At 32.4% G+C, this 27,794-nt stretch overlaps 4 protein-coding genes across 36 annotated transcripts in view; 2 read left to right on the top strand and 2 right to left on the bottom strand.

Annotated features, from left to right (window-relative positions):
- PIP5K59B (Phosphatidylinositol 4-phosphate 5-kinase 59B) overlaps positions 1-12,152 on the bottom strand; it is a 46,922-nt gene extending 34,770 nt beyond the window's left edge. For 32 of the 33 annotated variants that reach the window (XR_013006815.1, XR_013006816.1, XM_076411472.1 and 29 more), the window contains exons 1-2: positions 11,852-12,146; positions 11,553-11,581 (exon numbers count right to left, since the gene is read on the bottom strand). Coding sequence is in view for 31 of the 33 variants with exons in the window: in XM_076411472.1 (XP_076267587.1) it covers positions 11,553-11,581; positions 11,852-11,972 (150 nt within the window). In the remaining 2 variants the exon portion in view is untranslated. Of the gene's footprint in view, positions 1-11,552; positions 11,582-11,851 lie in introns of all 33 variants that reach the window. The other variant, XM_076411500.1, reaches the window with a different exon arrangement.
- Positions 12,153-12,300: 148 nt separating this feature from the next.
- On the top strand, positions 12,301-14,607 carry MTPAP (mitochondrial poly(A) polymerase). Its single transcript, XM_076411513.1, has 7 exons — positions 12,301-12,531; positions 12,606-12,796; positions 12,864-13,100; positions 13,156-13,362; positions 13,416-13,630; positions 13,679-13,911; positions 13,969-14,607. The coding sequence occupies exons 1-7, from the start codon at positions 12,435-12,437 to the stop codon at positions 14,556-14,558; spliced, it is 1,770 nt and encodes a 589-aa protein (XP_076267628.1). The 5' UTR covers positions 12,301-12,434; the 3' UTR covers positions 14,559-14,607.
- Positions 14,608-14,704: 97 nt separating this feature from the next.
- Positions 14,705-15,999, bottom strand: Txl (Thioredoxin-like). The gene is made up of 5 exons (XM_076411524.1): positions 15,820-15,999; positions 15,610-15,766; positions 15,439-15,546; positions 15,101-15,384; positions 14,705-15,041 (listed from the first exon to the last, which is right to left on the bottom strand). Exons 1-5 carry the CDS (start codon positions 15,915-15,917, stop codon positions 14,831-14,833), a joined length of 858 nt encoding a protein of 285 aa, XP_076267639.1. The 5' UTR covers positions 15,918-15,999; the 3' UTR covers positions 14,705-14,830.
- A 502-nt stretch (positions 16,000-16,501) lies between these two features.
- pio (zona pellucida domain-containing protein piopio) overlaps positions 16,502-27,794 on the top strand; it is a 65,376-nt gene continuing 54,083 nt past the window's right edge. Inside the window, exons 1-3 of the mRNA XM_076411521.1 lie at positions 16,502-16,936; positions 17,256-17,339; positions 22,062-22,101. Of these exons, the coding sequence (XP_076267636.1) occupies positions 16,931-16,936; positions 17,256-17,339; positions 22,062-22,101 (130 nt within the window). The 5' untranslated portion in view covers positions 16,502-16,930. The remainder of the gene's footprint in view (positions 16,937-17,255; positions 17,340-22,061; positions 22,102-27,794) is intronic.

Raw genomic sequence — 27,794 nt, 5'->3', positions numbered from 1 at the left:
TTCGCATATGATACTATATTATTTCACCTGTATATGAAATTACTTCATCACTATTTGCATTTTCTTAAGGGGGGATTCTAGTCTTACTATTTAAAAAAATTGTAAAAAATGTCTCGTTGTTATTTTACCCTGATACGATGGAAGAATGTACAAAGAAGGCTCACACCAAATTTCAAGTAAATAGGTTCAGTATAACTTAAGATATCATGTCTTATGTCTCGAAAAATATATTATAGGTCTACAAGGATCTGCAACGGTGGTGTTCGCATTGTTACTGGATAAAAGTTGTTTCATTACGATAATTCAAAGCAAAGTATTCTCCAGACCTTGCTCCTTCTGATTACTACTTGTTCCGACATATGAATGGTCACCTGTCTGAGCAGCGCTTCACATCTTATTGAGATGCCAAAAAATAGATCGATTCGTGGGGAGATACCTCAACAGATACACCGTTCTTTCGAACAATGGATTCCATAAGTTGCCTGAAAGATAGAAAAAAAGAGCAGCCATCGATGGATAATACTCTGAATAAAATTGTACCGATTTTTCACAACAAAGCTTCAAATAAAAAAGCTTTAAAACTAATTTATAGGCCCACAATTTCGAAAACTACGTTTAAAGTTTCGTTTTTAGATGCCACGCCACTATAAACAGCTATATCTCCGAAAATAATTTAAATTTCGAAAAACCTCATATATTCTCTAAAGGGCTATATATATATATATATATATATATATATATATATATATATTTATATATACCCCCTTAATTATATAAGGACTATGAAATAATTACGGATGATTTTCTTGTAAATTCAAGAGTATATTTAACAAATTGTATTTTAGATTTTTACGTCGAAAAAAACAGTTTCTTTGAGGTTATCTAAGGTTGCTTGATAACCTTAGAAATAATTGGAAGGACCAATGTGTAGTGAATATAACGATGAGCAATGTTAATTCCAAGTTGCGAAATCTCCTTGTTACGTTTCTGGTTGCATAATTACGGTTTTTCGTCCCATATTCCGTAACTACGTGAATAATCTGATAGCGCTGTCAATACTGATCTAATTTTGAGTGCCTCGACGAGCGGCTATTATCTTAAATAAAGGAAACTGTAAAAAATTCATTTAACTTAAAATATAACTAACTCTTTTCTGGTTTATTTTTACGCAAAAATAATCTGCAGGTAAAGGTGTAAATTTATATACAGTTTGTGAAGAAATATTGATGTCGCGTGATATGTTATTTCAAGGTTTGTTATCTTTGTGGTTTGTTGCAATAGAGTTCCGATTAAATATTAAGAAAGAACGAAAAAAAACAGCACAAGGAGTGAAGTGAGGCGACCTAGAAGACAATGTCTTTAGGCTCTTTAGCCGTATGAGTAGCGGCACCATCTTTTTGAAAAGTCCCGGGCCTAACACGTAGATGGCGCTAGTGTTATTGTATTCACCGCTTTTCCGGTTAGTACTAACTTCACAAGAAAGCTCACAAGTTGCTGCAAAATTTCATGATATTCTACTCATAACTTTGTCAGTTAACTTTGTCTAAACTACTTTTGTTGTTTTCAAAGCAATGGATAAAAAACCTTTTCCTGTTTTAATTTTACACTGCTTTTTGATGGAAAAAAAATACCGTTCAAGCGAAACAATTGCTTGAAAAGTGTTATAAAGACCCCGTTGCATCAGAAACTACAATAAAACGTTGGTTTGTTGACTTCAAACGTGGTCATAGAGATACCGATGATGCAGAACGCAGTGGACGTCCAAATGATATGGTAAAACCAGAAACATTAAAAGAATGGCAACTAAATGAACTGAACTTCGAATTGCTCCCACATCCATAGTATTCGCCAGATTTGGCTCCCAGCAACTACTGGCTGTTCGCAGATCTCAAGAAAATGCTCACCGGTAAGAAATTTCGCTCGAATGAAGAGGTTATAGCTGAAACTGTGGCCTATTTTGAGGCAAAAGATAAATTGTTCTACAAAAGTGGTATTGAAATGTTGAACGCGAACAAGGTCGTACTATGCCCAAGCATGACCCAACCTCATGATAAGTCACATGACGTTCTTGCAACATCTTTAAGCACACAACATAAATATTTACTGGCACAACAATCTACTTTGGACAACTTTCGTGTCCCTGAGCGAACTGGAGCTACGATTAAATTCGTTATATCAATGTTTTGCGGTGACCAACGATGGGGCTTCATTGCCAAAAGCCGAAGTATCCCCTATCTTGAGAATCATCGCACGAAAATGTTCACGAGTCAACTCCATTTTTTCACACCATTTTTGCAAAGGTCAAACTTTCAATTGGAAATCAGATGGAACACTTAGTATTGCCAAGGCTGAGAATATAATAAGCAATCCTTGTATTAAGATTAAGGAAGCTGAGCATATAAATGATTGTGTTATAAAAATGTAACAAATAAGCGATGGAGTGATGGTTATAATAGAAAAAAAATATCTAAAACTCACTGATACAATCTGAATGCTTTTGGCATAATTAAAACAATTAACATACACAATTCGTAGGTCCAAATGTAACATAAATATTGAGGATCAACTTTATGAGAAAAACATTATTTTCCTAATGTTACCGCCAATAGAAGTTAATCAATAAAAATATATCCAGTGACTAATTAAACCTAGAAATATCAGATAAACACGAAATTAATTGCGGTTGATTTGTCCGAAAATAGCGTACCGTCGAAAAACAATAAACAATAACGAAACATAAACCATACAATGACGCACGCCTTTATCAGGAAAACAATTTCGAATATAAACCCATCTTTAGATAACATCAAGGAGAAACACCTCGGTCTTGACCCTCCCGCGAAGACCGTCGCATACAACGAAAACAAACGAGAAAAATTCGTTTTATCAACGTTTAATTGAAGGAAAATATGAACAATTGTTTATCGCAAAACGAAGACGAGAAGAACGGGCGAAAGAGAGAGTCGGGGAGGTCTGGCTAGAAAGTAATATTTTACTGTTAGGTGTTATTGGTGTCACAGCTATGCTAATAGCGTTATAGTATGGAGGTGATAAAAATATTAGGTTCTTGCATGTATATTGATAATTTTTTTCGCATTTTTTTAAGCATTTGTTGAGAAAAGTTGGTACAATATATACCTACTTGGCGACAAAACTTTAGCACACCACATACTTTTCACTACAACTCTTAATAAAAATAAGCTATTTAAAAAAATTGAACCGACTTCAAAAAATGAATAAGGAACTTATTAAAAAGTAAAAAATAATCAAGCTTAGCATTTTAACAAAAAAAAACGCTTTAAAATAAAATATGTATATAAATATGTACATAAGTTTGAACTCTTTTTGCCAGGCAAGCAATGAAACCGCGATGTTGAAACGGTTCAAAATGTCATTTTCATCCAACTCGTGTGGTCACCATTTTTCTCCTATTTAGATCTTTCCCATCGTACATAAACGTTTGCAAACATTCATCAACAGCTAGTTGCCTGAAAATTATTTGAGAGTTTCAACTCGATTTTCATCCAATAAGTCCTGCAATTAATTGTTTCGAACATTTTATGTTCTCACGCTGTTCATTGTCATTGACATCAAACCTGATAATTGGCATATGACGGAGCAGAATCATAATAAATTCCTAAGAGTATTTGATAGCAGAGAAATCTAACAACAAAAATAATTAATGTCGAATATGCAATTTTGACATTAAATAATTCAATAATATCAAATGGAAAGCGTTTATTACATGTTTAACAATTGTTTACATTGATATTTTCACCAATCGATATTACTGATCAAAATACATGCACCTAACCTAAGAAATTTTCGTCGAATGACAAATCGTACCACAAAAATGGTATCGAAAAGTGGGAGGGTCGCTATAATCAGTGTATCACCCTTGAAGGGAATTATGTTACATAAAAAAAAATTAATTTTGCCAAAAAAATGTGTTTTACTATGGTAGGCCGGAAAATTTTCAAGTGACCTATTAGATAAAAGAAACTACGATCATACAGACACTCTCAACCTAAAAATGTTTATTAGTTAGACTGTTTTTTCGCCTCCGTTGATTTAACACGATATAATGGGAATAAAAGTAATTAGTACGTCATTGTGTTTTTCATACGATCGAACAAATATTGCGTTGATGCACCTGGCATTCTTTCAAAATGAGATTAGTAAAATCTTTTTAGTATTTTTACTTTTTTCCAAGGCAAAATAGACCTCAATTAAAAATATGAATATGTTTTCAATGAATCGCTTAAATTAACACTAATTTCAACAGAAACGAAACTGTCAGCGCGAGACTTTACAGCTAAACCATTCATAAGCGTAATCCATTGATTTGTTCCATTTAATTTTTATCTGTAAATGTTGGCAAACATATCGGATCAATTGACTTCATCCGCGAATAACTCGAATTTTCTAAATTGGTGCTATGATCCAAGAGCGCATCATTTCATTATCTATTCCGTCACAAAATGATGACAAATATTCATAATTGGTAGTTTATTATAATACGGCGATCAAAAAATAGTAAGACTTTTGCTTCATTCTAGTGTTGTCGATGTTCACTCATTTTAGAGTTGGGCATAATCGATATAATCGAAGATCTAATAGTCGTTCAATATTTATTATAACAGGTCAATTGAAAAGTTCTCGGCCTACCATAGTAAAACACATTTTTTTGGCAAAATATTTTTTTTATTCAATAAATTCCCTTCAAGGGTGACCCTCCAACTTTTCGATACCATTTTTGTAGTACGATTTGTCTTTTGCTTCACAATAGGTCTCAGATTCAGCGATCACCTTTTCATTCGATGAAAATTTCTTCCCAGCGAGCATTTTTTTGAGATCTGAGAACAGAAAATAGTTGCTGGGGGCCAGATCTGGATAATACGGTGGATGAGGAAGCAATTCGAAGCCCAATTCATGGATTTTTGCCATCGTTTTCACTGACTTGTGACACGGTGCGTTGTCTTGGTAAAGCAGCACTTTCTTTTCTTGAAATGCGGCCGTTTTTTGGGGATTTCGGTCCAATAATGCTATGTAATAGTCGCTGTTGATGGTCCTTCCTTTATCAAGGTAGTCAATGAAAATTATTCCATGCGCATTCCAAAATACAGGCGCCATAACTTTGCCAGCCGACTGTTGCGTTTTCCCACGCTTTAGAGCGGATTCATCGTGTGCAGTCCACTCGGATGACTGTCGATTGGACTTCGCAGTGAAATGATGGGGCCATGTGTCATCCATTTTCACTTATCACGCAAAAACTCAATGCTTGTTTTTAATTTAAGTTTAAAAGTTTTATTGTGAAAAATCGGTAAAATGTATTTTATTCAAAGTATAGTCCATGGATTACGGATCCCGAAAAAATATTAATACACTTACATCATTCTTATACTCGTATATTTCTTGAAAAAAATATTAAAATTTTTGAACGATATACCGACTTACAAAAATAAGCCGATATTTTTTCAAAAAAATTAAATAGATTTTTAAACATTATAAAATACCATTTAATTATTTTTAATAAACAGTGTATTTTGGTAATTCATTTTAAAAGATTTAGCATAATTTGGTACTTAATTGTAAGGATCCAAATATCAATATTTTTCTCGATGGCCGACACCCCTGCCATGGATTGCCGCAGCTTTTTCCCATCTTTCAGGCAATTTATGGATTCCATCTCGAAAGCACCATTTATCTTTTGAAGCGTCTTCGTAAGAACTGAGGCGCTGCTCAGACAGGTCACGACTCATCTGTCGAAACGAGTAGTAATCAGAAGGAGCAACGTTTGGAGAATACGGTGGGTGGGGTAGCACTTCCCATATGTTTGCAAATATGCTTTTACCGGTTTTGGAATATGCGCTCGAGCGTTGTCATACTGAAGAATAACATTGTTGTGTCTTTACTCATATTTCGGCGGTTTCTCGGTCAATGATTGGCCCCAACGCTTTAATTGTAATCGATAGTGATCTCCATGGATGGTTTTTGATGGAATACCTTCAAATTGAAATAAAAAAGTAAAACTTCCCGCAAATACGATTTACTCTGTACAAATTCAGACATTTCCAACGCACTGAAAACAAATTTTGTCTACACTTCGACGGAATGACACATATTAAAAAGTGAAGCCTGGGCCTGAAAAGTCCAGGGCGTAATAAAGAAAACGCGTTTATTTGTTCGAAATTGGATTTATTCATCAACATAATCTCCATCAAGAGCTACACAATCGCACCGCTCTAACATTTCAATACCACTTTTGTAGAACGATTTATCTTTTGCCTCAAAATAGGTCTGTCACTAGTTGCTGTCCACACAGATGACGATCGTTAAGATTCCGGAGTGAAGTGACGGTTTCATCCATTGTCACATATCGACGCAAAAATTCCAGTTTGTTACGTTTAAACATGACTAAACACTGCTCCGAATCATCAACACGTTCTTGGTTTTGGTCAACGGTAAGCAAACGCGGCTCTCACTTTGAATACGTCCTTTTGATATCTTTATGATGTTTTCTGGTGTTACCAGCTCACGTTTGAAGTCAGCAAACCAACGTTTTACTATTGTTTCTGATGGAGCGGAGCCCTTATAACACTTTTCAAGCCATTGCTTCGCTTGAACGGTATTTTTTCCTATCAAGAAGCAGTGTAAAATTAAAACACGACATTGTTTTTGATCCATTGTTTTGCAAATAACAAAAGAAGTAACTCTGTAACTGTAACTCTTACCACAATAACTCATAATCCTTATGAATATCATGAAGTTTTAACAGCTTTCTTTTGAAGGTTAGTACTAACTTAAAAAGCGGTGAGTGCAATAAAACCAGCGCCATCTATGTGCCCGATGTATAAAATAATATAAACCACTATATACAAAAATAAAAATATTTATTTAATATCTAGCAATTGTTATTTAGAAAAATAATTTAGACAGCATATTATTATTCAGAGACCAAACTAGATTTGAAAGGCGTGGTACAACGGGCTCCAATATATATTTTTAAACATATTTTAGAGGCTCTTGTTTACCAACTAGGGTCTACAGTCCTGGGCGTTAAGTTTGCCGACTGCGATTTTTTTTAACAACTGATAACTGAACAACACTAGTTTCTTAGCACCAGTCAATATAGGGAATTCTTCGATGAGTCATGGTCAATTCGCAGCAAAGCAATTAATCTAATAGTGTTATTTATACAGAATAAACAGGAAAACTAATGGTTGTATTATCATCTACATCCCATAACCAAAAATGTTACATATGCGTCATGTAAACCACATGTAATCACAATGTTTTCTAAGTATGATTCTATACACTAAAGTTATGCAGTAGTGCTTGGTTTAGTCCCAGTATAGTACTAGAAGGAATATTACTTCTTCACAAACGTAATTTTTAATCAATTTAAAAGAAATAATATCTTGTATAATTGTTTAGACTTTAAATATTCCAATATTCTTCAGACTATAGAAAGTACATTGTAAAATTGTCCAATGCCAACCAAATTTAGTACTATTCATTAATTAAAGCTGTAAAATTAAAAATGTACTGTTTTTTCATAATTTTCCATCACACCCATTACACAAGATCTTAATAATTAATGAGTTTCTTCGACAACTGTACATTAATAATATTTGAATTAATTTAAACCCATTTATTCTAACCTAGGTGCTTGTATGTGTTTTCGTCAGCGATATCTAATGGTGAAAATGAACCTACCCGCCATATTCGCTGGACATTGTTCCTTCTGATTACTACTTGTTTCAAGCGAAGGCAATTAACTTGTCTGAGCAGTGTCGGATATCGTATGAAGATATCACAAACTGGATCGATCCACCTACAGTTTCAAAATTGCCATAAAAATTCGACTCACAATATTTTGAATAAAACATACGATCCTTAGGAGTCTTATCCGAAAACGTTAATCATAAAAATAATTTAAAAAATCACTACTAAATGTGATTCTATGACCGTACTTCGCATTTGCCTTTTAACACAGCAATCAAAACTGAGTAATACCTTTAAATAGTAATTAGAAATATTTTATAATGTCCGTGTGTGAATCATCCTAAACAGTTACGATTTGGACGATATTATCTGTATTTAATATTAATCTAAGAATGAAAGATTACTGTTCTTTTTTTTCTCTCTTAAAAACTTTCGAAAAAGTGGGTGGGTCTATACTTTTCTGAGTCTAAAACAGGGAGTGTAATACATTCGTTTTTTTAGTACAATTTAAAAGCATTAATTAAATTTTATAATACATCCATATTAGAAAAAAGACACACAGGCTCCTTGATGTTACTTAAAAATTTGCACATATATAATCTACATACACACTATCTTCCGATGGGATAAAATATATTATGAAGAATGATAATACATAATGTTTATTTAATTAGTCGAAAAAAAAACCTTAAAATTAATGTAGGTTGATATTGAAATGGAATAAATTAAGCTGTGTGAAATTCTGTTTTATTTAAAAGCCTCCTGTATGCCATTATATCGTCTGCTGGAGTCACATGTTATCCATATTCGTATATGCGGTGCACGCAGTTGATTGTGTTGGACCGAATGAACCTGCACCAAATAGTAAGTGGTTGAAACAAAAAATCCTATATATTATTGATTTTATAATAGTGCAAAATAAAGTACCTAGAAGTATTGTCAAATTGTCATGATATCTATAAAATTAAAACATATTTGACGACTTACATATGGTGGTTAAGGATAAGATTAGGTGATGGATATAAATACAAGAATACAAAGTGATATATGCTATATTAGTGTGCTATAATGGCTCAAGCTTCACCAATGTACATAAGCTCATAAAGAAACTAATTGTTAGGGCGACTTAACTGAAATAAAACATACAACTAATTAAAAATATATATAATGCATATGAGGTGCATAAGTATACCAGATCCTATAAAATTGTAGAAAAATTTTCCATTTACCTATTTCGCTCCCCTATTTGTAGACATTAGTCATGGTCATAGCCTTAAGTAATTTAAGATATATTTTTTTGTTGTTTTCTGAAATATTAGTGTTATATAAGGCAACGAAGGAAATATAATATAATTTGGATTTTTTTCCTACACTGAAAAGATCAACGTTCCGTGTAGCTCACAGAAGAAGTCCTCCAATGAACTGTTTCCTGTGTGTTGTTTGAATGTACAATATCGATTTCGCGGCATATGAATAGAGGTGACATTAAAAATAAAAAACAAAATTTAGATCATTCGTCTTGTTATATTGTTGCAACACCTCGTATCATCATACTATGACAAATAAATTAGTTTCACTAATAATAACAATATTTTTAACATGTATTAGCTCACCCCACCAACGTCACTTTTCTCGAACTCCAATTACTTTGTATGTCAATTTGAAATGAATTTCGCACAGCTGACCCACAATTACATTACACTGTAGCTCTTGGTTTGACTTAAGATGAATTAATATATATAGAGCAGAGATCATTTATGATAACGATGATGAAAGTATATGTAAAATTACCCAAAATGTGTATTTAAACATGATGGCCTAGATAAGGCTTACATATTACTTCATTTCTACATCACCGACATTTGTTAATATTTTACCTTAAAAATATTGATTTATATTAAACACTATCTGCAATTACTAAAAATAGATGGCATATTTAACGATGAATTATAACTGAACAACTGAAGTTTGAATGAACTTTAATTAACATAATTTTCATTGTTCAAGAGCAACACAAAGTCAATAAAAAACCATCTGCAGGTAGCACTTAACCATTTACTGCCAGCCCTAGTAAACTGTTAATCCTGTATTCTTAGAAAACTTCTGGTAAATATAATAATAGTATTAAAATAAGTAATTTTGATGCAGAGAAACTGTCCAATATATAAATGGAGTTGAATTTGATGTTGAATTCATATTATAACCGAGAACACCTTCCTTTCGGAGTAGTGGTTGCTAAAAATGGATAATGAACATTACTTAATATAAATATTATAACATATCAACAAAACTTGAAAAAGTTAGGGAAAACTTAACATTGCAAAAAATTACAAAGTTGCATTAAATTACATTACTACTCATTCTTATCATCAAACCCTACTATTAACAAGTCTTTTTTTAACCAAATTAAAAATTCTATTTTATCAACGGAATATTCAAGCGGTATTATCCTGGTAAGGTCAGAGTAAGACTCAAGGTGGAATATAAAACATTGGCCGGTACAAGATAATGGCACGCCATTAACCACGAGTATACCGACTTAATTATTTCCAGAAATTATTTTACGATGGCATTTAGTGGCCGCATTTCATAAGTGCACGAATAAAAAATCGATTATGTATAAAAAAACGAGGTTAAATCACTGTTTTGTAATATGTCAAATATCGTCAAGTTATTCTCCGTGAAAGTCTTCTGAGTCATTTCCTACACTATTGCCTAATCAATTCTCAAATAAAAAAACCAAAATTCCGAAAAAAATATATGCATATATAAACATTTAACTCAATACCAAAAATAAATAATTATTATACACCTTAAATATAGTCATAATTAAAAATATCCCAAGATATGTTTCTTTCTATAAATTCTAAATTGTGATGGATACGGTGACAACGACCTCATTTTACAAGGTGTCCTATTTTCTAATTTATGTGAGGTTCGTTTTATTTTTGAAATGCATCCTGACTAATTTTTAATGCCCCTTTTTAATGAATTTGGTTTGTTATAAAAATAAATGCAACTTCTAAACTTAGAAAATGTTTCCTTAAAAATCGATTTTAATTTAGTCTGAGAATGAAACTGAATAAAACTTCATTATATTTGTAATTAAAAATCAATATACTTATTTTTTGTACAACTATTCGGTGGATACTTGTAAAATGCATTACTAATTTCTTTACGGTCAGACTTCTGACGCCAGCACGCTTTCATTAAGGGTTATAAAGTAAACTGTGCAAAATGCTACCTGTTTTCTGTTTTGGATTTACCGCTAATATAATTTATATTACCATCGACATTATAGCCGCAAATAATTAAACTGATAATTAAGACAATTGGTGGTAATAAATTATACCTAATCATTTTTAAACAGCGTTTTAGTAAGGTTTTTAAATGTGAGCAAAACAATAGGCTTAAGTTTAATGTTATGTTTCATCAAATGCTTAGTCTTATCTAATATGAACATCAGTTATGGAAGAAACATCAGTTTCGTTTAAATAAGAAATGTAAAATGTCTAACCACGCCTGTACATTTCTTTTGAAATTGTAACTTAAACAAAATTATATTACATTAATTACCATAGTTTGAAGAGGATATTATACTATAATTAAATCTTGATCTATATAAGAGCTGGTTTTGATAGAACCACAATAAATTAAAAAATACAATATAATATATCAATTAAAATATAAACAACATGTTTAATATATTCCTAGTGCTAACTTCTATTCTAAATATGAAATGTATGTCTTTAATTATTAATATTATTTATTAATTATATCCTATATTAAAATAATTAAAATAAACATAATATTTTAATACTTACATCTTGAAGATTTGAAGTGTTGTCCTTGTCTGAAAAAAAATTTATCATAAATTTAACTAATTCAAGGTAGGACAGCAATGAGAATTTTCATTGACTCACAATACATTGAATACTAGGAAAAATGTTGTACATTCTCTTGAATGTAAGCTTTTATTGAAATAAAATATTAATAGTAATGTTTGCAGGAAATTTTTCAGAATGCAAAAATTAGGCCCATTGTCAGGTATTGACACAGAAATGTTTCAAAAGGAATGGGTGTGGGTTACATTTGAATGAACGCAAACCGTAACACAACATACCATCAGATTCGCCACCAGCACCAGCTTCGTCAATTCCAGGAGGTTCCTTGGAATTGTTCATATTTAACGCTGAATTAGACTGCAAAACTTCAATACTTTCTAACGTGTCGCCCGAGGCCATTTTCCTTAGTACACAATAACACTAAAACGAAAAGAAACACACCCGCAATGAAGCCTTATAAACCTAAATTGCATAGTTTTTCTAGAAAGCTCAAAAATTATGGACAAATTTTCATAAACTGTCACGAAACTGCTCTTCTTTTGACATAAACATTTTCATTGACATATTTCTCCCCCTCTAAAAACAATGACATTAACGGTCATGTGACTCATTCTCCTTTCATGCTATCGCTAATAGATGGCATCAAAAACATTCTAGGAGAATTTTAATCTGTATGTATATAGTGTTTCCGACCATTTTGGTTCAAATAACCTACTTTGGATAGTTTAAATAAGTTAACTAACCTCAAAAGACAATTTCTGGAAAATGCATTTATAGTATTGAAAAATATATATCAAATGTATAAAACAATTTATATTTTATTTTTATTTGAAAGATTTATTAATATATAAAACTATAACAATGGTTATCCATTATAGATTTGGTACTAATATAGTAAAATTTGGATACAAAAACACTCTTTACAGTTTTAATAGTTTCAAATCGTACTGTCAGCAAGGTAATATAATTTTTTATGTTATTTGATTACATTATATGTACCTGAGTAAATATACTGTATATTATTTCATTCAGTATCACAAGATGTTAAGCCTAATAAGTTTCGTCGGTTTATGGATATGATTGAGTTTCGAAGAACTCAAGCTGCAAGAAGTATTTTAGTACAAGTGCAGTCTGCTCATTCTTATAAAGAATTATATTCATATTGCAATGCAATTGGTAATGTTACAGATATGTTACATTATGCTGAAGGTCCAGAACAAATGGTATGATGATAAAATCAATCAAATGCTTTTATTATGTGGATGTATATTACTAATATACTTATTTCAGCATTATATTCTGGTGGAATTTTCTAATGAAGCTGATGTGAAAAATATTTTATCAACTAGTACACATATTAATGATCATCAAGCTATACCAGTACAATCACAATTTTTGTGGTTTAGAGCATCTAATCGAAAACTATCTAAAATAAAACAGAATAGAAACATAAAGCTGTCTATAGAAAATGGCAGCAGTATTATTAGTGAAAATAATTTGAAATCTGCTTTAAATCACTGTGATACGGTAAGAAATTTTATTAAAATAATAACTATAATTTCCATAAAATATAAGTCGTAAGGTTTCAGCACAAATGCAGGAATTATATCTGTTAACTAGACTAAATGATGTTGGTCTTAGATTAAGATTTTTGAGCTCTAAACAAGTTGAAAATACTATATCAGGCCTGTTTCCAAATATATCTGCATATCCCTTTGGATCATCTGTTAATGGCTTCGGAAAAATGGGATGTGATTTGGACATAGTGTTAAGATTAACAAATAGAGATGTATTGATATATTTTAATGTCAATGAATAGTATTTAAACCATGTTTTTATCAGGAAAATGCAGAAAGTAGATTAGTTTATCATTGCAAAGCAGCTTCTGGTACAGAAAGAAGCACTAATCAAAGAAATATGGAAGCATTAGGTGATTTAATTAATTTATTTCTACCAGGATGTGGACAAGTAAGGAGAATTTTGCAAGCTAGAGTGCCCATTATTAAATATTATCAGCAACTAACCAATGTAGAATGTGATTTATCAATGACAAACATGTAAGGGAATTATTTTTATATGATAGCTTATTGTAATGATATTTTTAGGAGTGGTGTATATATGTCTGACTTTTTATATATTATGGGTGAAATAGATTATCGTGTTAGGCCTTTAATATTTACGATTCGCAAGTGGGCAAAAGAAACTTCTTTAACAAATTCATCCCCAGGTAGATGGATAACTAACTTTTCACTGACTCTATTAGCATTAGCATTTTTACAAAATCCCTTACACTCTCCACCAGTACTGCCAACATTAAATACTTTGGTAAAATTAGCTGGTATGCATAATTATAGTGTGTAGCTAGTTGCATAAGTTTAAATGGTTTTTTTTTTAGATAAAACAGAACAATTTGTTACTGAAGATGGTATTAATTGTACCTTTTTAAGAGATATTACTAGACTTCAGTTTAAAAAGGAAAATGACAAGTCATTAGAAAGTTTGCTACTAGAATTTTTTGAATTTTATTCACAATTTGATTTTGATACTAAGGCAATATGTTTAAATGAAGCAGTATCCATAATGAAACCTGAACACAGCGCTTTATATATAGTTAATCCTCTAGAAAGGGGTTTAAATGTCAGTAAAAATGTGAGTTATGAAGAACTAGAGAGATTTAAGGTGGAAGTTAGAAACGCCGCTTGGACATTAGAATCTTGTGAGAACCAATCAAATCAGAAAGGTTTACTAAGACTATTTCAGAATAAAAACAGTTCTGATAAGTATAGACTTCAATTCTCTTCTTTAAATAAACAATCTAGATTAATGGATATAAAAAATATATTTGAGGAGAATGATACAGAGAATAAAGACATTATATATAAGGATGAAAAAATAGAGAAGCAAGTTAAACAAATTAAAAAAGAAACCAAACAAAATATTAATGCGTTACAAATGGATCAGAGGCGTCGGAAGTCAAAACGGTAGCAATCATTATGTACATAACTGTTATGGCAAATAAAAATATGTAACGGTATATTTTGTATCAATTCCAGTTGTTACTGCTGACACTGGTCCACTCTTTTACATTTTCTATAATATTTCTATATCAAGCAGTATTGAAACAAACCTCATGCCTTGGAAATTTTTATTTTTTTCATAATTAAAATTATATATCTAGGCATTTTATTTATTTTCTAATATTAATTTATACAAAAAAAAATGAAAAATTTTATAAAGCCGATCAGATAGAATAAATGTTAATGGCTTTCTCCTTTTGTTCCTGTTACTCTTTTAAAATCTCCCATATTAGTTGTATTAATTGGTGATCCTATTATAGTTAATTGATCTACTTGTGTTACATCACCACCATGTTGATTGTCTTCAATAAAGAACTGAATATTTTGAACATTTTGGTACTTTACATATCTTAAATTTACTAGATTTCCTTCTAAATCTTCAGGTGTCAGTCTACAAAATTAAAAGCAAATAATAAAATAAACTGTAATTTTATTTGCTGAAATACTTACTGTAAGGCTTGTACACATGTATAATTATCAGCAAGATCAAAATCTAATGTTCGTGGTTGATTTATAAAAATTTTAATATTTTTTGGCCCTTTATCTGAAGGTGCCTTAATTTTCAAACTATGAATTTTGACAGATTGATTAAATGCAATTGAAATAATTAGTTGATCATCACAATCTGATTCCAAATATCCTCCTGAACTGGTCAAAGCATGAGCTAACGGATGTTCATCACTTTCATTTAAACATTCACATTGAGCTTTAGTAATAAAAGGTGAAAGATCCATCTAAAATAATAGATATTAGATACTATGAAAAAAAAAACAAATTAATTTCAATACATGACCAGCAACCCCTTCAGAGTCCTCTCCATCTTCTGATCCATAAAACTGTTGAATTTTAGCTTCTAAACCTGTTGGATCTGCACCCTGTAGTCTGTCAATTTTGGCCTATATATAATTAAATATAGTATTTTTTATATCTTCATGTGCATAGGATGGACTTATGTATACCTTGTTTTTATAGAAGATAAATGTAGGCATGGCTGATACACCTTGGCTAGCTGCAGTTTCTTGACATTGGTCTACATCAACTTTTAGAAATACAGCCTTAGGATACTTAGTTGCATATTGCTGGAAAACCGGAGCCATTCTCTGGCAAGGCCCACACCTGTAAATTATGAAACGTTAAATTATATCTAACGTATACAGAATAATGCTTACCATGTAGCAGTAAAGTCAACAACAACAAGTTTCGTACCAGCATTTGCTAATTCCGATTGGAAGTTTGCTTCATCCGTTACAGTTTTTACAGAGCCCATGATTTATATATATATTTAGTTATAAATTACTTTAAAATTGATAAAGACAATGACTGACAAAAACGAATAACCTAAAATAATGTGACTTTTAGCAGATAAAAATGTATCCTGTTTTATATAAATATATTAGAGGAGATTCTATAGATGGGGCTGTAAGTGAACAGTGTATGTTTAGTAGCCTAAGCTTCATTATTTTGCATATTATATTAATTTATTCAGATCCAAGTTATTAAACAAATTGAAATTGTTTTGCAGATTTGCAGAAATATAAACAATACAGTTTTCGATTACGTTCTTCTCAATATTTAATAAGGGTCATTTTTAGGGGGTTTTAATTATAGGTGATGTTTCTATTTTTATATGAACTAATTTAATAATTTTTGCTGCTTTGTGTGTATTCATTAACTTGAAAAGAAATATTTCTTGGAATTATTTTAACATATATCGCACATATGAATCATGGTTGGTTATTATTCGCAAATTGAGGCATTCACAACATCTAATATCCTGCGATAAATTGCCGGGATGTGAGTTTCCTGTCGTTCCTTCACCGTCGATCAACGGTCCTCCGTAAGTTCAACAACATCCGACAACGTTGCGCATCGGCTAGCGCAGCTTTTGCTTTCAACCAAAGCTATCGCGATCGACCGAAGCAGACAGTCGAAATCACGAAAACGAGCGAGAAGTTGGCGGTGGCGGCGGTGCACTTGCTTTCGTTAGTCGTTTATTTTTACGCAATTTTTGACAGCATGTAATAAAACATTACGGTGGGCACACGTATCGTTCGTTATCCTTGAATCCGAAGAAACAACACCAAAAAAATAGCCGTGCGTTAATATGGACATCAATCGTACTAAGCCGGGAATTCGAAATTTTTTACATATTTTAGACGTGCGTACGACCCTGTGAAGTTTGTGTATGCGCCCATATAATATTTATCTGCTGTGATATATTTGTTTGCTTTTAAACGGATTTGTAATTCTTGATATAAGGAGATATATAGGATAGTCACTATGAAGGTAATAACACAATTTTGTCGTAAAGATATCAACAGTCGATGAGACGGGAAACTCGATTATTTATTATATGTAATGCAATATTAGGTTATGTAATGAGTTTATAAAAGGTGTAGTGTTTTTCTAAAAGCGAAAGAAAAAAAAAGAAAGTATTGTCGGTCATTTTTGGGTCAGTACCGATGGCAGCCTTGAGGAGAGTAAAATAATCGAGCGATAATTACGTCATTTCTGGCTTATGAGACCGAAATGACCGACTGTTGATGCGTTTTTAACCAATAAATATGTATCATCATTTATGTTCACGTATTACTTATTGCTCCAGGGCACACTAAGACTGATACATTCCCGAAACCCCTTCCTTGACGCCAAGGTACCGCTGCAAGTGATTATGGCCTTTATCCTTTTGGTAAGTTCTGCTTGAAATCATTTAGGAATAACTGCTGGTTATTTGTAAAAATAACATGTGGGTAGATCTAAGAAAAAAACACCATTAATAAAATCATTGTTAAAGGCTCTTATATGGAGACAGCCTTGAGTCGAGACATTTCATTTTGCAGACGCGAAAATAGTGACGTAACAGATCCTGGTTGCCTTGACTACGGTAAATTCACGAACCGTGGGTCGGTACCGCCCTCGTATACGAGGGATCGTGTACAATTACACAATTACTTCCAGATAAATTTATGGTCTTTGTTTTTCTCTGGCAGCCTCGCCATAAACCGAAAAATAATGTTCTTCCGCGATTAGGCTTTATTAATAATCCACTATCGGTTTTCTAAATCTTGGGTTTTATGTTTGGCGTACAATTTAAAACAGCTGAACAATTGTCGGACATCTATCGCATGAGATCATCAAGTTACCATTGCTTACTGATTACCAATTTATCTTAAATCTAGGTATATATCTAGGAGGATACATCGGCTCTATCTTTGTTTTTGGTGTAATAGTGTTTATGTATTAGTACTGCTGTTTTTCTAGTAAATTCACATCACTACACTACACTACACTACACACGATCAAATGGTCTGATACTTTTGAGTGTGTGTGTTATCCAAGGGTTGTAGTACATGATTTCTGACAGTTGGTATCTGACGGTCTCGATGCAAGTAAGTAGTCCTGTAGTATCTGGGTGTACTTACAGCACTTCTCAGGACTGTTTTTGAAAACTTATATTATATTTATATCAGTTTTCGCGAAACATCCCCATAACTGAATTCCATCTATCCATATAGGTTTCAATACTTGCTTGTGTGATAGCAATTTATTATATGCTGATGTTATTTTCTTTCAATTAACTAATACATTTTTCTAGATTGGATTTCTAGTTCTTTCCTTTTCTTTTTTACATGTTTGTTTCAGCTTTGTTGCTATATGACTGCTGTAATTTTCTTGTAGCTTCTTCGCTATAGTCTCTGACAGCAAGAATCGCAGTATCATCAGCAAATGTACTTTCCATTTGTGGTATATCATAGGTGTAGAGTAGGTAAAGAATAGGCCCCAATACACTTCCTTGTAGTACACCTACTTTAGCGTTTTTTACTGTAGATGGGGCTTCATTTTGTTTGACTCTAAACAATGTGGCTGTAATGTAACACTTTAACAGTTCAGTGTATCGTTCAGTGTAAAGTTTATGAACATTTTATACCATGGCATAAGTTATCGAAGGCTAGTGATACATCTAAGAATATAGCTGAACTGTTTTTACCTTCACAGGAATCTTAATATAGTCTTGGAATAGTTAAACCAATTTTGATTACTTCAGATAACACTGGATAAAACAGAGTATCTTGAGCAATTGCATATGATTATTCAATAGCAGAAAAAAAGACATGATTGACCTCCTCATAAATGAATAGCCCTTATTTGGTATTTCAGTCAAGGAGAAACTATAAACTGTCCTTGTAAACCGCAGTACACTGGAGGTCGAGATAAAATTTATATCCTACATAAAGGTCCTTTTGATATAGCTGAGTAAGCTAACCATGCTTATGTTGTAAGTCATTCATGTCGGAAAGCTGGGTTAGAATCAAGGTTAACGTCATTTTTAAAATTATACCTTTTACTAGGGGTCCAAAGATGTCTTAATAATTTCAAACGTAGATCATCATTGACTTGATCAATACAACAAAACAAAGGTATAAATGATAATTCATAAGAGTATATCATACATACATCATACATGAGCAAAATATGTCAGAGGTTGTGAGTAAGAGATCAACTGAAAAGTCCCCGGCCTGATACATAGATGGCGCCACTAGAATTAAATCCATATGTTTTTTAGTTAGCCCTAACCTTCAAAAGATTCGTATATAAATTTGACAGCTGTCGGATCATTAGTTTGTGAATTATAACATTTTGAGTGAAGCAACTTTTGTTATTGTGAAAAAAATGGACAGAAAGGAAATTCGCGAGTTGATAAAATATTTGAAGGGAAAAAATACAGTTGAAGCAAAAACTTGGCATGATGTCGAGTTTCCGGACACTGCCCTAGAAAAATCAATCATCAAGGATTGCTATGCTAAGTTTAGACGTGGTGAAATGAGCACCGAAGACGGTGAACGCAGTGAACGCCCAAAAGAGGTTGTTACCGACGAAAATATTAAAAATATAAAAATCCACAAAATGATTTTGAATGACCGTAAAATGTAATTGAATGAAATAGCAGACACTCTAAAGATATCAACTGAACGTGTACATCATATCATTCACGAATATTTAGGTATGGGAAAGCTCTGTGCAAAGTGGGTACCGTGCGAGCTCACATTTGACCAAAAACAACGACGAGTTGATGATTCGGAGCAGTGTTTGAAGATGATCAACCCGAGTTTTTGTCTCGATATGTGACAAAGGATGAAACATGGCTCCATCATTTCACAGTGATCAGAGTGGCATTTAAATGGCTGACAAGTACTCTTACAGTACTCTTATAAATATAAAGGAAACGTTATCTGTAAATGTAATCGTATTTAACCGTAGAGGGACCTTTTTGATGAAATAAGCACTCGATTTTTCTTGCCTCATTTTGTAACAACTTAACACAAATTATTTAAACACAAACTTTAACATTTGATACAGAAAATATTACTAAACATCAGCAAGTTCGTCTATTAAAAGATATGTTTAATTATGAATTACAACAAAGATTTACTTATAAAAATACTTAAAAATATATTGCATTTATGTGTTTTAGAGCACTATAAAATTTAAAACAAACATCTAATCTTTCGATGGCTAATTCAACAACAATTTCATAAAAGAATATCAACAAATAGACGTTCTTCACTAGTACACGTTATAATTACAAGTATACATAATCACCATTTATATACCATTAATTGTCAAGGTTGATTGCCAACTATAATGAAACAAAAATTATTTAAGTGTATAAATTTGTTTTACAGTGAGTTAGTGATACGTTAAAAATCACTGAACCAATAAAACACGTACGTATTTTTTTAAAATACATTTATATTTGTTTAAGTAAATTTCAAAAAAGTATATATTTTAAAATCAGTAAACCATGTCTGCAAAAGTAATGTAAGTGTTAATGTCTATTGTATTTTCCATTTTTATCTCAAAATCCATCAAATATTTAACTTTAACCATCAAATAAAGAATTTGGTCAACATTCGCATTTGGTGGTATCAAACGCGTATAATGTTACAATCACCAAAACAACCTGAAACTACCGATGAGAAAAAAAGATGTTTTGCTGACAAAACAAGTAGTGGAAAATTATCATCTATCAGATTTACAAGACGCTTTATCTTCAGATTATTATATTTTTCAGTTGATACGGCAAATTTCATGAAATATTGATTGTAAATCTACTACGCTGTATAAACAAACCATTTTTCCGCTATTTGGTGGCATTATGGATTGTGCTTAGGTATGAAATGATTGGATGGTCTACTCAGACTCAGTGAATGCCATTTACTTGAACAACGTTATATCCTTTAGCCACAAGTGGTTGTGTATTTACAAAACTCACCGTCAAAAGGCTCAACAGAAGCATTACAAACACCTGGATTTCCAGTCATATAGAGATCAATAGAAACAAGTAGGCTAAACAAATAACTAAAGAGGCCAAATAACATAATCCAATTGGTATGGGTTTTGATATTTGGCTACCCCAGTAGGTCTAAGCAAGTCATTTCAACATATAAGTGATTGTGATTTTACGCATTCGTATTTCTAACAATAACTGTAACAGGTCAATTGAAAAGCAATTACCAGTCAATTTTAAATATTTCTTTTTACATATTTTAAAGTCTCCTTTTTACCAACTATGGGTTTATCTGGACTGGACCTACACTTTAATGTTGGCTCCGAACCACGGTCCTCGGCATTAAGCTTACCGAATGGCGAGTGATCAACCTAGAAATCATCTCAGAAGATATCCGGTCTTACCCAGCCGGGTTACTGGCGTGACTGGGATCATTTTCCTTGTCGGATTTTACAATCTTGCCTAAGGAGAATCGCAAATGTTAAACAATCATAAACATAAATTTACGATCAGGCCCCCGCAGGATTCGAACCCACGACTTTCGCAACAGTAGGAGGACCATCCTGTCGCCTTTACCACTGTGTCAACCAAGCCGGCTATTTTATCATTTGATCTGAAGAAGATTTTTTGTGGAGGCTAGTAAAAACTTTTAGATACTTATGGTAATTGTGCTCAGTCATATCTCAACCGTCGGTTTGGGTTGCAGTGAATTAAAAGTGATAATTTTTATGTCGACGACAAAGAACCACCTGGAGAACCAAAAAAAAAGTTCTAAGATAATGGATTGCAACACTTTTAGTTACAAAATGTTAAAGAATTTTCAGACAGCTTAACAGTTGATGAATTAATTGTTTAAAGACTCACATACTACGGGCAAGGTCTGTTTCATTGATTGCCAGGCAAAAAGAAGACTATTCTGTGGCATATTGTGACTGGCGATGAGAACTGGACCCCATTTTTCAATAAAGGAATTTTAAAATTAAAAATGTATCAAAATATATGCAAGTACCTAATATATTACATACATTAATGTTATGATCTCGGAAAGCGCACTAAACATAATAATAAGAACTGTGTTATATAATTTATTATGTGGTTTTGATATTTATTTTATTATTTCAGCTATCGCCAACCAGAGCAGCTAACTTACCATCTGATATTGGTAAGTTTTTTTATATTCTACTACACTTTGATACTTATATTCCTGAATATCCTTAAATGAGTCTTAAAAATCTATGAATTTTATTTAGTTTTAATGAAATACCCCAATGTGTTTCTTATTACAATTATAATTTATATCATTTGTTATGCACATAACGTAGAACTCCATAAGCCCTACGAATATATTATGTAAGGTAGGCGACACAGTATAACTGTAAAACTGTAACCGATTGTTGCTTTATATTCAGCTATTGTTATACCGTCTTCATTTGAATGAAGAAGTAATTGAAGTGAGTAATGTGTACTTCATTCATGCAGAACAATGCATATTAAATAAACGATTTATCTCAAGTTTTATGGTTATAAGTTATTTTTGTACCTCAACATTTAATCGATATATAATTGGTAATTTATTATAGATAATTAGAATTAGATCACAAAACGACAGTGACTTTCGATTCAGCTGCTTTATTAGGTATCATACGCCGTTTTGGCAAAAGTTATATCTCTTCCTAAGGCTATAGAAAAAGTACAAGTGACAGTCAACAAGTCAATCTGTCCATATTAATTTTGCGTTGCGTTGACAAGAATCTAATTATATGTCTAAACATCATGTTGGACGAAAAGCAGAGCAGACCGGACTCAAAACAAAGCAACTGGACTGATTACTCGGAAGATATTCTCAACTTGACCTAAAATCAAAGAGATTTGGATTTGTACCTTTGGGATACAAATATGGGGTTGCACTGAAACATCAAACCAACTACTAATTCAACATTCATTAAAACTCAAAATACGACGTATCAATTTAAATTCAAAAATATGTTTTATTACTTTTTTGGTAGGACGACTGGTCATCATTTTTAAAATAGACTTCGACATCAACAACCACTTCTTCATTTCAGTTTGTGGTCACTGGGTGACAAAGCAATACGAAGCACAATTATTTCAATTTGATCAACTTTTGTGACACGGAGCATTGTCTTGAATATAAGGAATTTTATTTGAAACCATTGCAATTTTTAAATTAAACAATAAATTGCCATCCAATTTTGATAGGTGTTTTTTGAAACTTAACGTTAGGAAGGTTATGATCTTGCATTATCTATGTCAGCTGGTTGATCATAAAATAAAGATACATAGAAGATGATCTTCCCTATATAAAGTTGTAGCCCAATTTTATGCTTCTTAATCACCAGAGGGCGCGTGAAGCGGACGTATTTCAAACGAAATTTAAAAAAGGATTTTAATTTAAAAAAGTTATTTAAATACTAGTTGAATGAAATATTTTCAGAACGCATAAAAAAAACACAATGTAATCTGATAATTGTTATATTTAACAAATTTAAGAAAATTTTTATTAACTCGTTTAATATACTTTTAAATTGGAATAAATATAATATATGTAAATCATTCCCTGTTCATTTAACAATAATGGACATTTATCAATGTTTTAAACAATTAATATGATGTATACGTCAAATTGCCTTTTTAAATTCTATCGACACCAAAACAAACGACACTTAATTATTATTTTTCTTATTATAATGTCCTCTTGAGGAATGTCCATTTGCTGACATAAAATATGAAGGGTAATATGAATATTAATTAAATTAAGTGTTGTATATAATTTTGATAATTAATAAGAAAACATCGATATATAGCATCATTCATTAATGCATTAAAAGAGGTTCTTGGCATCGTTAAATCATTTTTAAGCAACATAATAACAATAGTAATTATTGCTTACAATGTTCTAAATTTTTTGGAGATTCTAATAATATATTTCTATATTTTTGGAGATTCTAATTAATTCTAAGACACTAAACTTGTGGTCATATAGTCCTTTTCGATATGTTAATGCAAAAGTCTGAAAGTATACACATACTATCTATTCCAATTCAATTATCTATGTAGACCATAATGAATGCCTTATTATTTAAATTACAACTAGTATTTGCATTTTGGTTAAGCCGTACTGTTCCTCATTTTGGACTATGATCATCTGGTTTGAAATGCAAAGGCTAAATATTCCTGTTTGCAAGCTTGATGCGTAAGAATCCATGAGATATATGTTATCATTATCAATGTTTGCTTTTAAAAAAGATTTTCTAGGCTAGAGCAGGAGCTCTTGTAAAATAATGCACTCTATTTTGAACCATCACAATATCTTGGTAAACAACAATTTTGTTGGGAAGTTTTACCTAAAATTTTGTAAAAATGACGCCCTAATAACAAATTTCCTTAAAATTATATAAAAAATAACTAATATAAACTCAGATATCCTACAAAATTTCATGTCAAAGCGTAGGGCAATGACATTTTTTTTCTTCTTATGCCATGATGACCAGCTAGAACCAAATGGTTTTTGCTGATGTCGCTCGGGTTCGGGTTAGTGAAGTTTTTTGCGGGCGACCCTGGGTTACGACTGGGATTGTCGTAGTTGATTTACTACCGAAGTTTGTATATGAGTAGGGATTTAGTCAAGGTGTTGTCGTGTTCTAAGGCGCCTATGGAGAACCTTACACATAAACGGGATGCCTTATTCGAGGTGAGTGTTGACGTTCCTCATAAACCATGGGGCATTGAGTAACGCGAGGAGGACTTTTTTGGATTGGAACAGTTGCAGTAGTTCAACTTGTCTCTCAGAGACCTACCTGTACCACACATGTGCTTCGTAGAGACTAGCATTTTGTAGTCGCTTTTTGGGGATTGGGAGTTTACTTTTTCTGTAGAGGAATGGAAATAGTAGTACACGTTATTGGTTCTGTAGCCAGGGGATAGGGGCTTTATCAATTTGGAGGCGATAGGCGCGAAACTCCCTCTTGCGGTGGAACAGAATAGCATGAGCTTTGCTCGGATTCAACTGCATCCGCCAGAATTTCTACCACGCAATCGCCTGTTTCGGTTGGACTTGAAGTCTGTCGCGAATAGCTTCGGGAGTATAACCGGTTGTGAAAAAGCGGTATCATCTGAATAAAAAGTGTGTGTCAATGTAAATGTGTCAATATTTATGATGATTACCTTTAGAGGTTGAATAGGGCTAGGTCTAGTGGAGCACCTTGCGGAAATCTGTTTACGAGAGTAGACTGCGTCACCGATCATCACTTGGCAAAGAAATATCGGTTATTCTTGCTTTTATACCTCTGACCCTCTGTTGATTCAAACTAAAAGTTTTTTTTATAACATCTTTATTAGATACGCTTAGTACAATCTTAATTATTATTATTATTACAATTAATTTATTACAACTTTTCCTATGTGCTTGGATTAATTAACAAGCAAGACGAGTGCGAGAAAATACATCAGTATGTATTCCTCAATTATAAAACTATAATTAATTATTAATTATTACCTTATAGCTATAGTTTACACTAATAATACACACTAAATGTTCACACAAGTTCGTATGGTTTTGTTCGTTTCAATCTCCTGACATCCTGTGCGCTGTCCAGCAGTTGTATTGCTTCCACGTTAGAATGATTTAATAATCTTCTTTCGTGTTTCAAGGCGAAATCCTGCACAACTTCGCAAATCCATTTGATTTCCAGGTCATCGTGCAGTTCTTCATTGGTTACATAGGGATAGGCATTGGTAATCAATCGAAGAATCTTGTTTTGACAGCGCTGTATGACTAACTGATTTGAATTTTTAGTGCAACCCCATATTTGCACCCCATAGGTCCAAATTGGCTTTATAATTGTATTATAGATCAACCTCTTTGATTTTAGATCAAGTTGAGAGTATCTTCCGACTAACCAGTATAGTTGTTTTATTTTGGGTTCTAATGTGTTTTGCTTTTTGTCTAACGTGACGCTTCCAATTTAATCTACCGTCAAGATGGGATTCCAAGGTATTTTGCTGATACTGCTTGAGAAATCAGGCATCCATTGAATGATATAATTAAGTTTTTATTATTTCGCCTTAATGCAAAATTAACGTGTACAGATTTGGAGCTATTAAGTTGAATTTTCCAATCTTTTGTCCATTTGTAGATTTTGTTGACTGCCACTTGCACTTTTTCTATTGCCCTAGGCAGAGATATATCTTTTACCATAATAATTGTGTCGTCAGCAAAGGTTCCAAGAAGTGTTTCTTTTGTTGTTGGAATGTCAGCAGTGTAGAGCAGAGAGAGAAGAGGTCCTAAAATGCTACCTTGTGGAATTCCAGCCGAGATATTTTTAAATGTCGAGAACGCCATTTCGTGCGATACTCTAAATTTTCTTCCGAATAAATATGACTCCAGCAATTGACAATAGTTACGCGGTAACATTTTGCTCATCTTACAGATTAATCCCAAATGCCAAACCCGATCAAAAGCTTGTGAGACATCCAGGAATATTGCAGGGCAGTATTTCTTTTCTTCAAACGCTCTTTTAATAGCCGCAGTTACTCTGTGCACTTGTTCGATAGTAGAATGGTGATTTCGAAAACCAAACTGGAGATCTGGTATTGTTACCAAATGTTTAACACGTTTATATATCAGTTTCTCAAATAGCTTTGATATTGCAGGTAGTAGCGAAATAGGCCTGTAAGATTCGACTTGTTCTGCAGGTTTGTCAGGAAACTAAAAGTGAGAAAAGTTATGATTGTGCCTATTTAACTTCCCATTCTATCTCTCTATATTTTGTGGTTAGAATAATCAATTTTTACTCATTTACAAAACTGAATATTTTACGATAAACGACTAAAAGAAAAACGTAATTATGGTTAATGAACTGTTTCTAAATGATCATAAAATAATGAATCATTACAGTCATTGATTTCTATCATGAATACATTATATAATCGGACATTGTTGTTTTTTTTACTGTTATTTTTATTAGTTCGTATTCAACCACTGCTATTTATACGTACGAAAAAAAAACCACGAATCGATCTATAGGCAATCATAGACAGACTCGTCTACGTGTTAATATGAAGCACCGCATTTTAATTAAACCACTTAATATGTTGCATATCATTCGAACGATCGTTTCCTGCAAGAGCAACGAAATCTTTTTGCTCGTGGAGTCACTTAAGACGGCGGGATTAATTCATATCGATGAGAAAATAGATGAACTTGATACTGGTCTCGTTTATCTCCCGATTTAACATTCAGAACCAGTTCGATAATTGTTAATGGCTTTCGATGCGATCTGCTAAGGTTTTCGATGCGGTTTTTTCCTTCGCTAATCTGGTAGAACCTGATTAACACTATGAGTAGGAAGACGTCGTCTTGTTTTGTTTGTCTTTCGGGTCCCGGAGAGGCGGACAAATAAAAATCTTGGAGATTCGAGTTGATATTAAATAAATATGGTGGTGAAAGGTTTGCGAAACATATTAATACGATCTGGTGATTTTAGTGAAATATTTTCACTTGTGCTAATCAAACGTGATTTCGTAAGAGTTAAAACAAAAGCAAGAGTTCCTCCAAGCCGTTCACAATACAAGAATCTAATTTTGGAGAGTACTGGCATGCGCAAAATGATTTGAATTCGCAACGTTGCCGGTTGTTGAAAATTATACGTATATTTGAAGAATATAAAATAAATCGAGTAGATTGTCGTATATTCACAAGTTAACCTAATATTTCTGTTGAGACCAAGTCCCCTATAATATAAAAATTGTAATACGAAGAACCTTTTATAAACATCTTTCATTTTAAAATAATTTTGAGAAGAAAACAGAAACGATAAAACATGTAATTATTTA

The sequence above is a fragment of the Rhynchophorus ferrugineus genome, unplaced genomic scaffold, assembly GCF_030347505.1.
Source record: "Rhynchophorus ferrugineus isolate W39M unplaced genomic scaffold, kcgeb_rfMv2 rfM8, whole genome shotgun sequence".
Lineage (NCBI taxonomy): Eukaryota > Metazoa > Arthropoda > Insecta > Coleoptera > Curculionidae > Rhynchophorus > Rhynchophorus ferrugineus.
This window is presented reverse-complemented; position numbering and strand designations above follow the sequence as displayed.

Bases quoted from the DNA above. Each gene is read 5' to 3' on its own strand.
- MTPAP (XM_076411513.1), top strand. From the start codon at position 12,435: ATGGTTATCCATTATAGATTTGGTACTAATATAGTAAAATTTGGATAC. The intron at 12,797-12,863 runs GTATGATGATAA...TACTTATTTCAG, and splicing joins CTGAAGGTCCAGAACAAATG to CATTATATTCTGGTGGAATT. The intron at 13,912-13,968 runs GTATGCATAATT...TTTTTTTTTTAG, and splicing joins TACTTTGGTAAAATTAGCTG to ATAAAACAGAACAATTTGTT.
- Txl (XM_076411524.1), bottom strand. From the start codon at position 15,917: ATGGGCTCTGTAAAAACTGTAACGGATGAAGCAAACTTCCAATCGGAA. The intron at 15,767-15,819 runs GTAAGCATTATT...CATAATTTACAG, and splicing joins GTTGACTTTACTGCTACATG to GTGTGGGCCTTGCCAGAGAA. The intron at 15,547-15,609 runs GTATACATAAGT...AATTATATATAG, and splicing joins TTATCTTCTATAAAAACAAG to GCCAAAATTGACAGACTACA.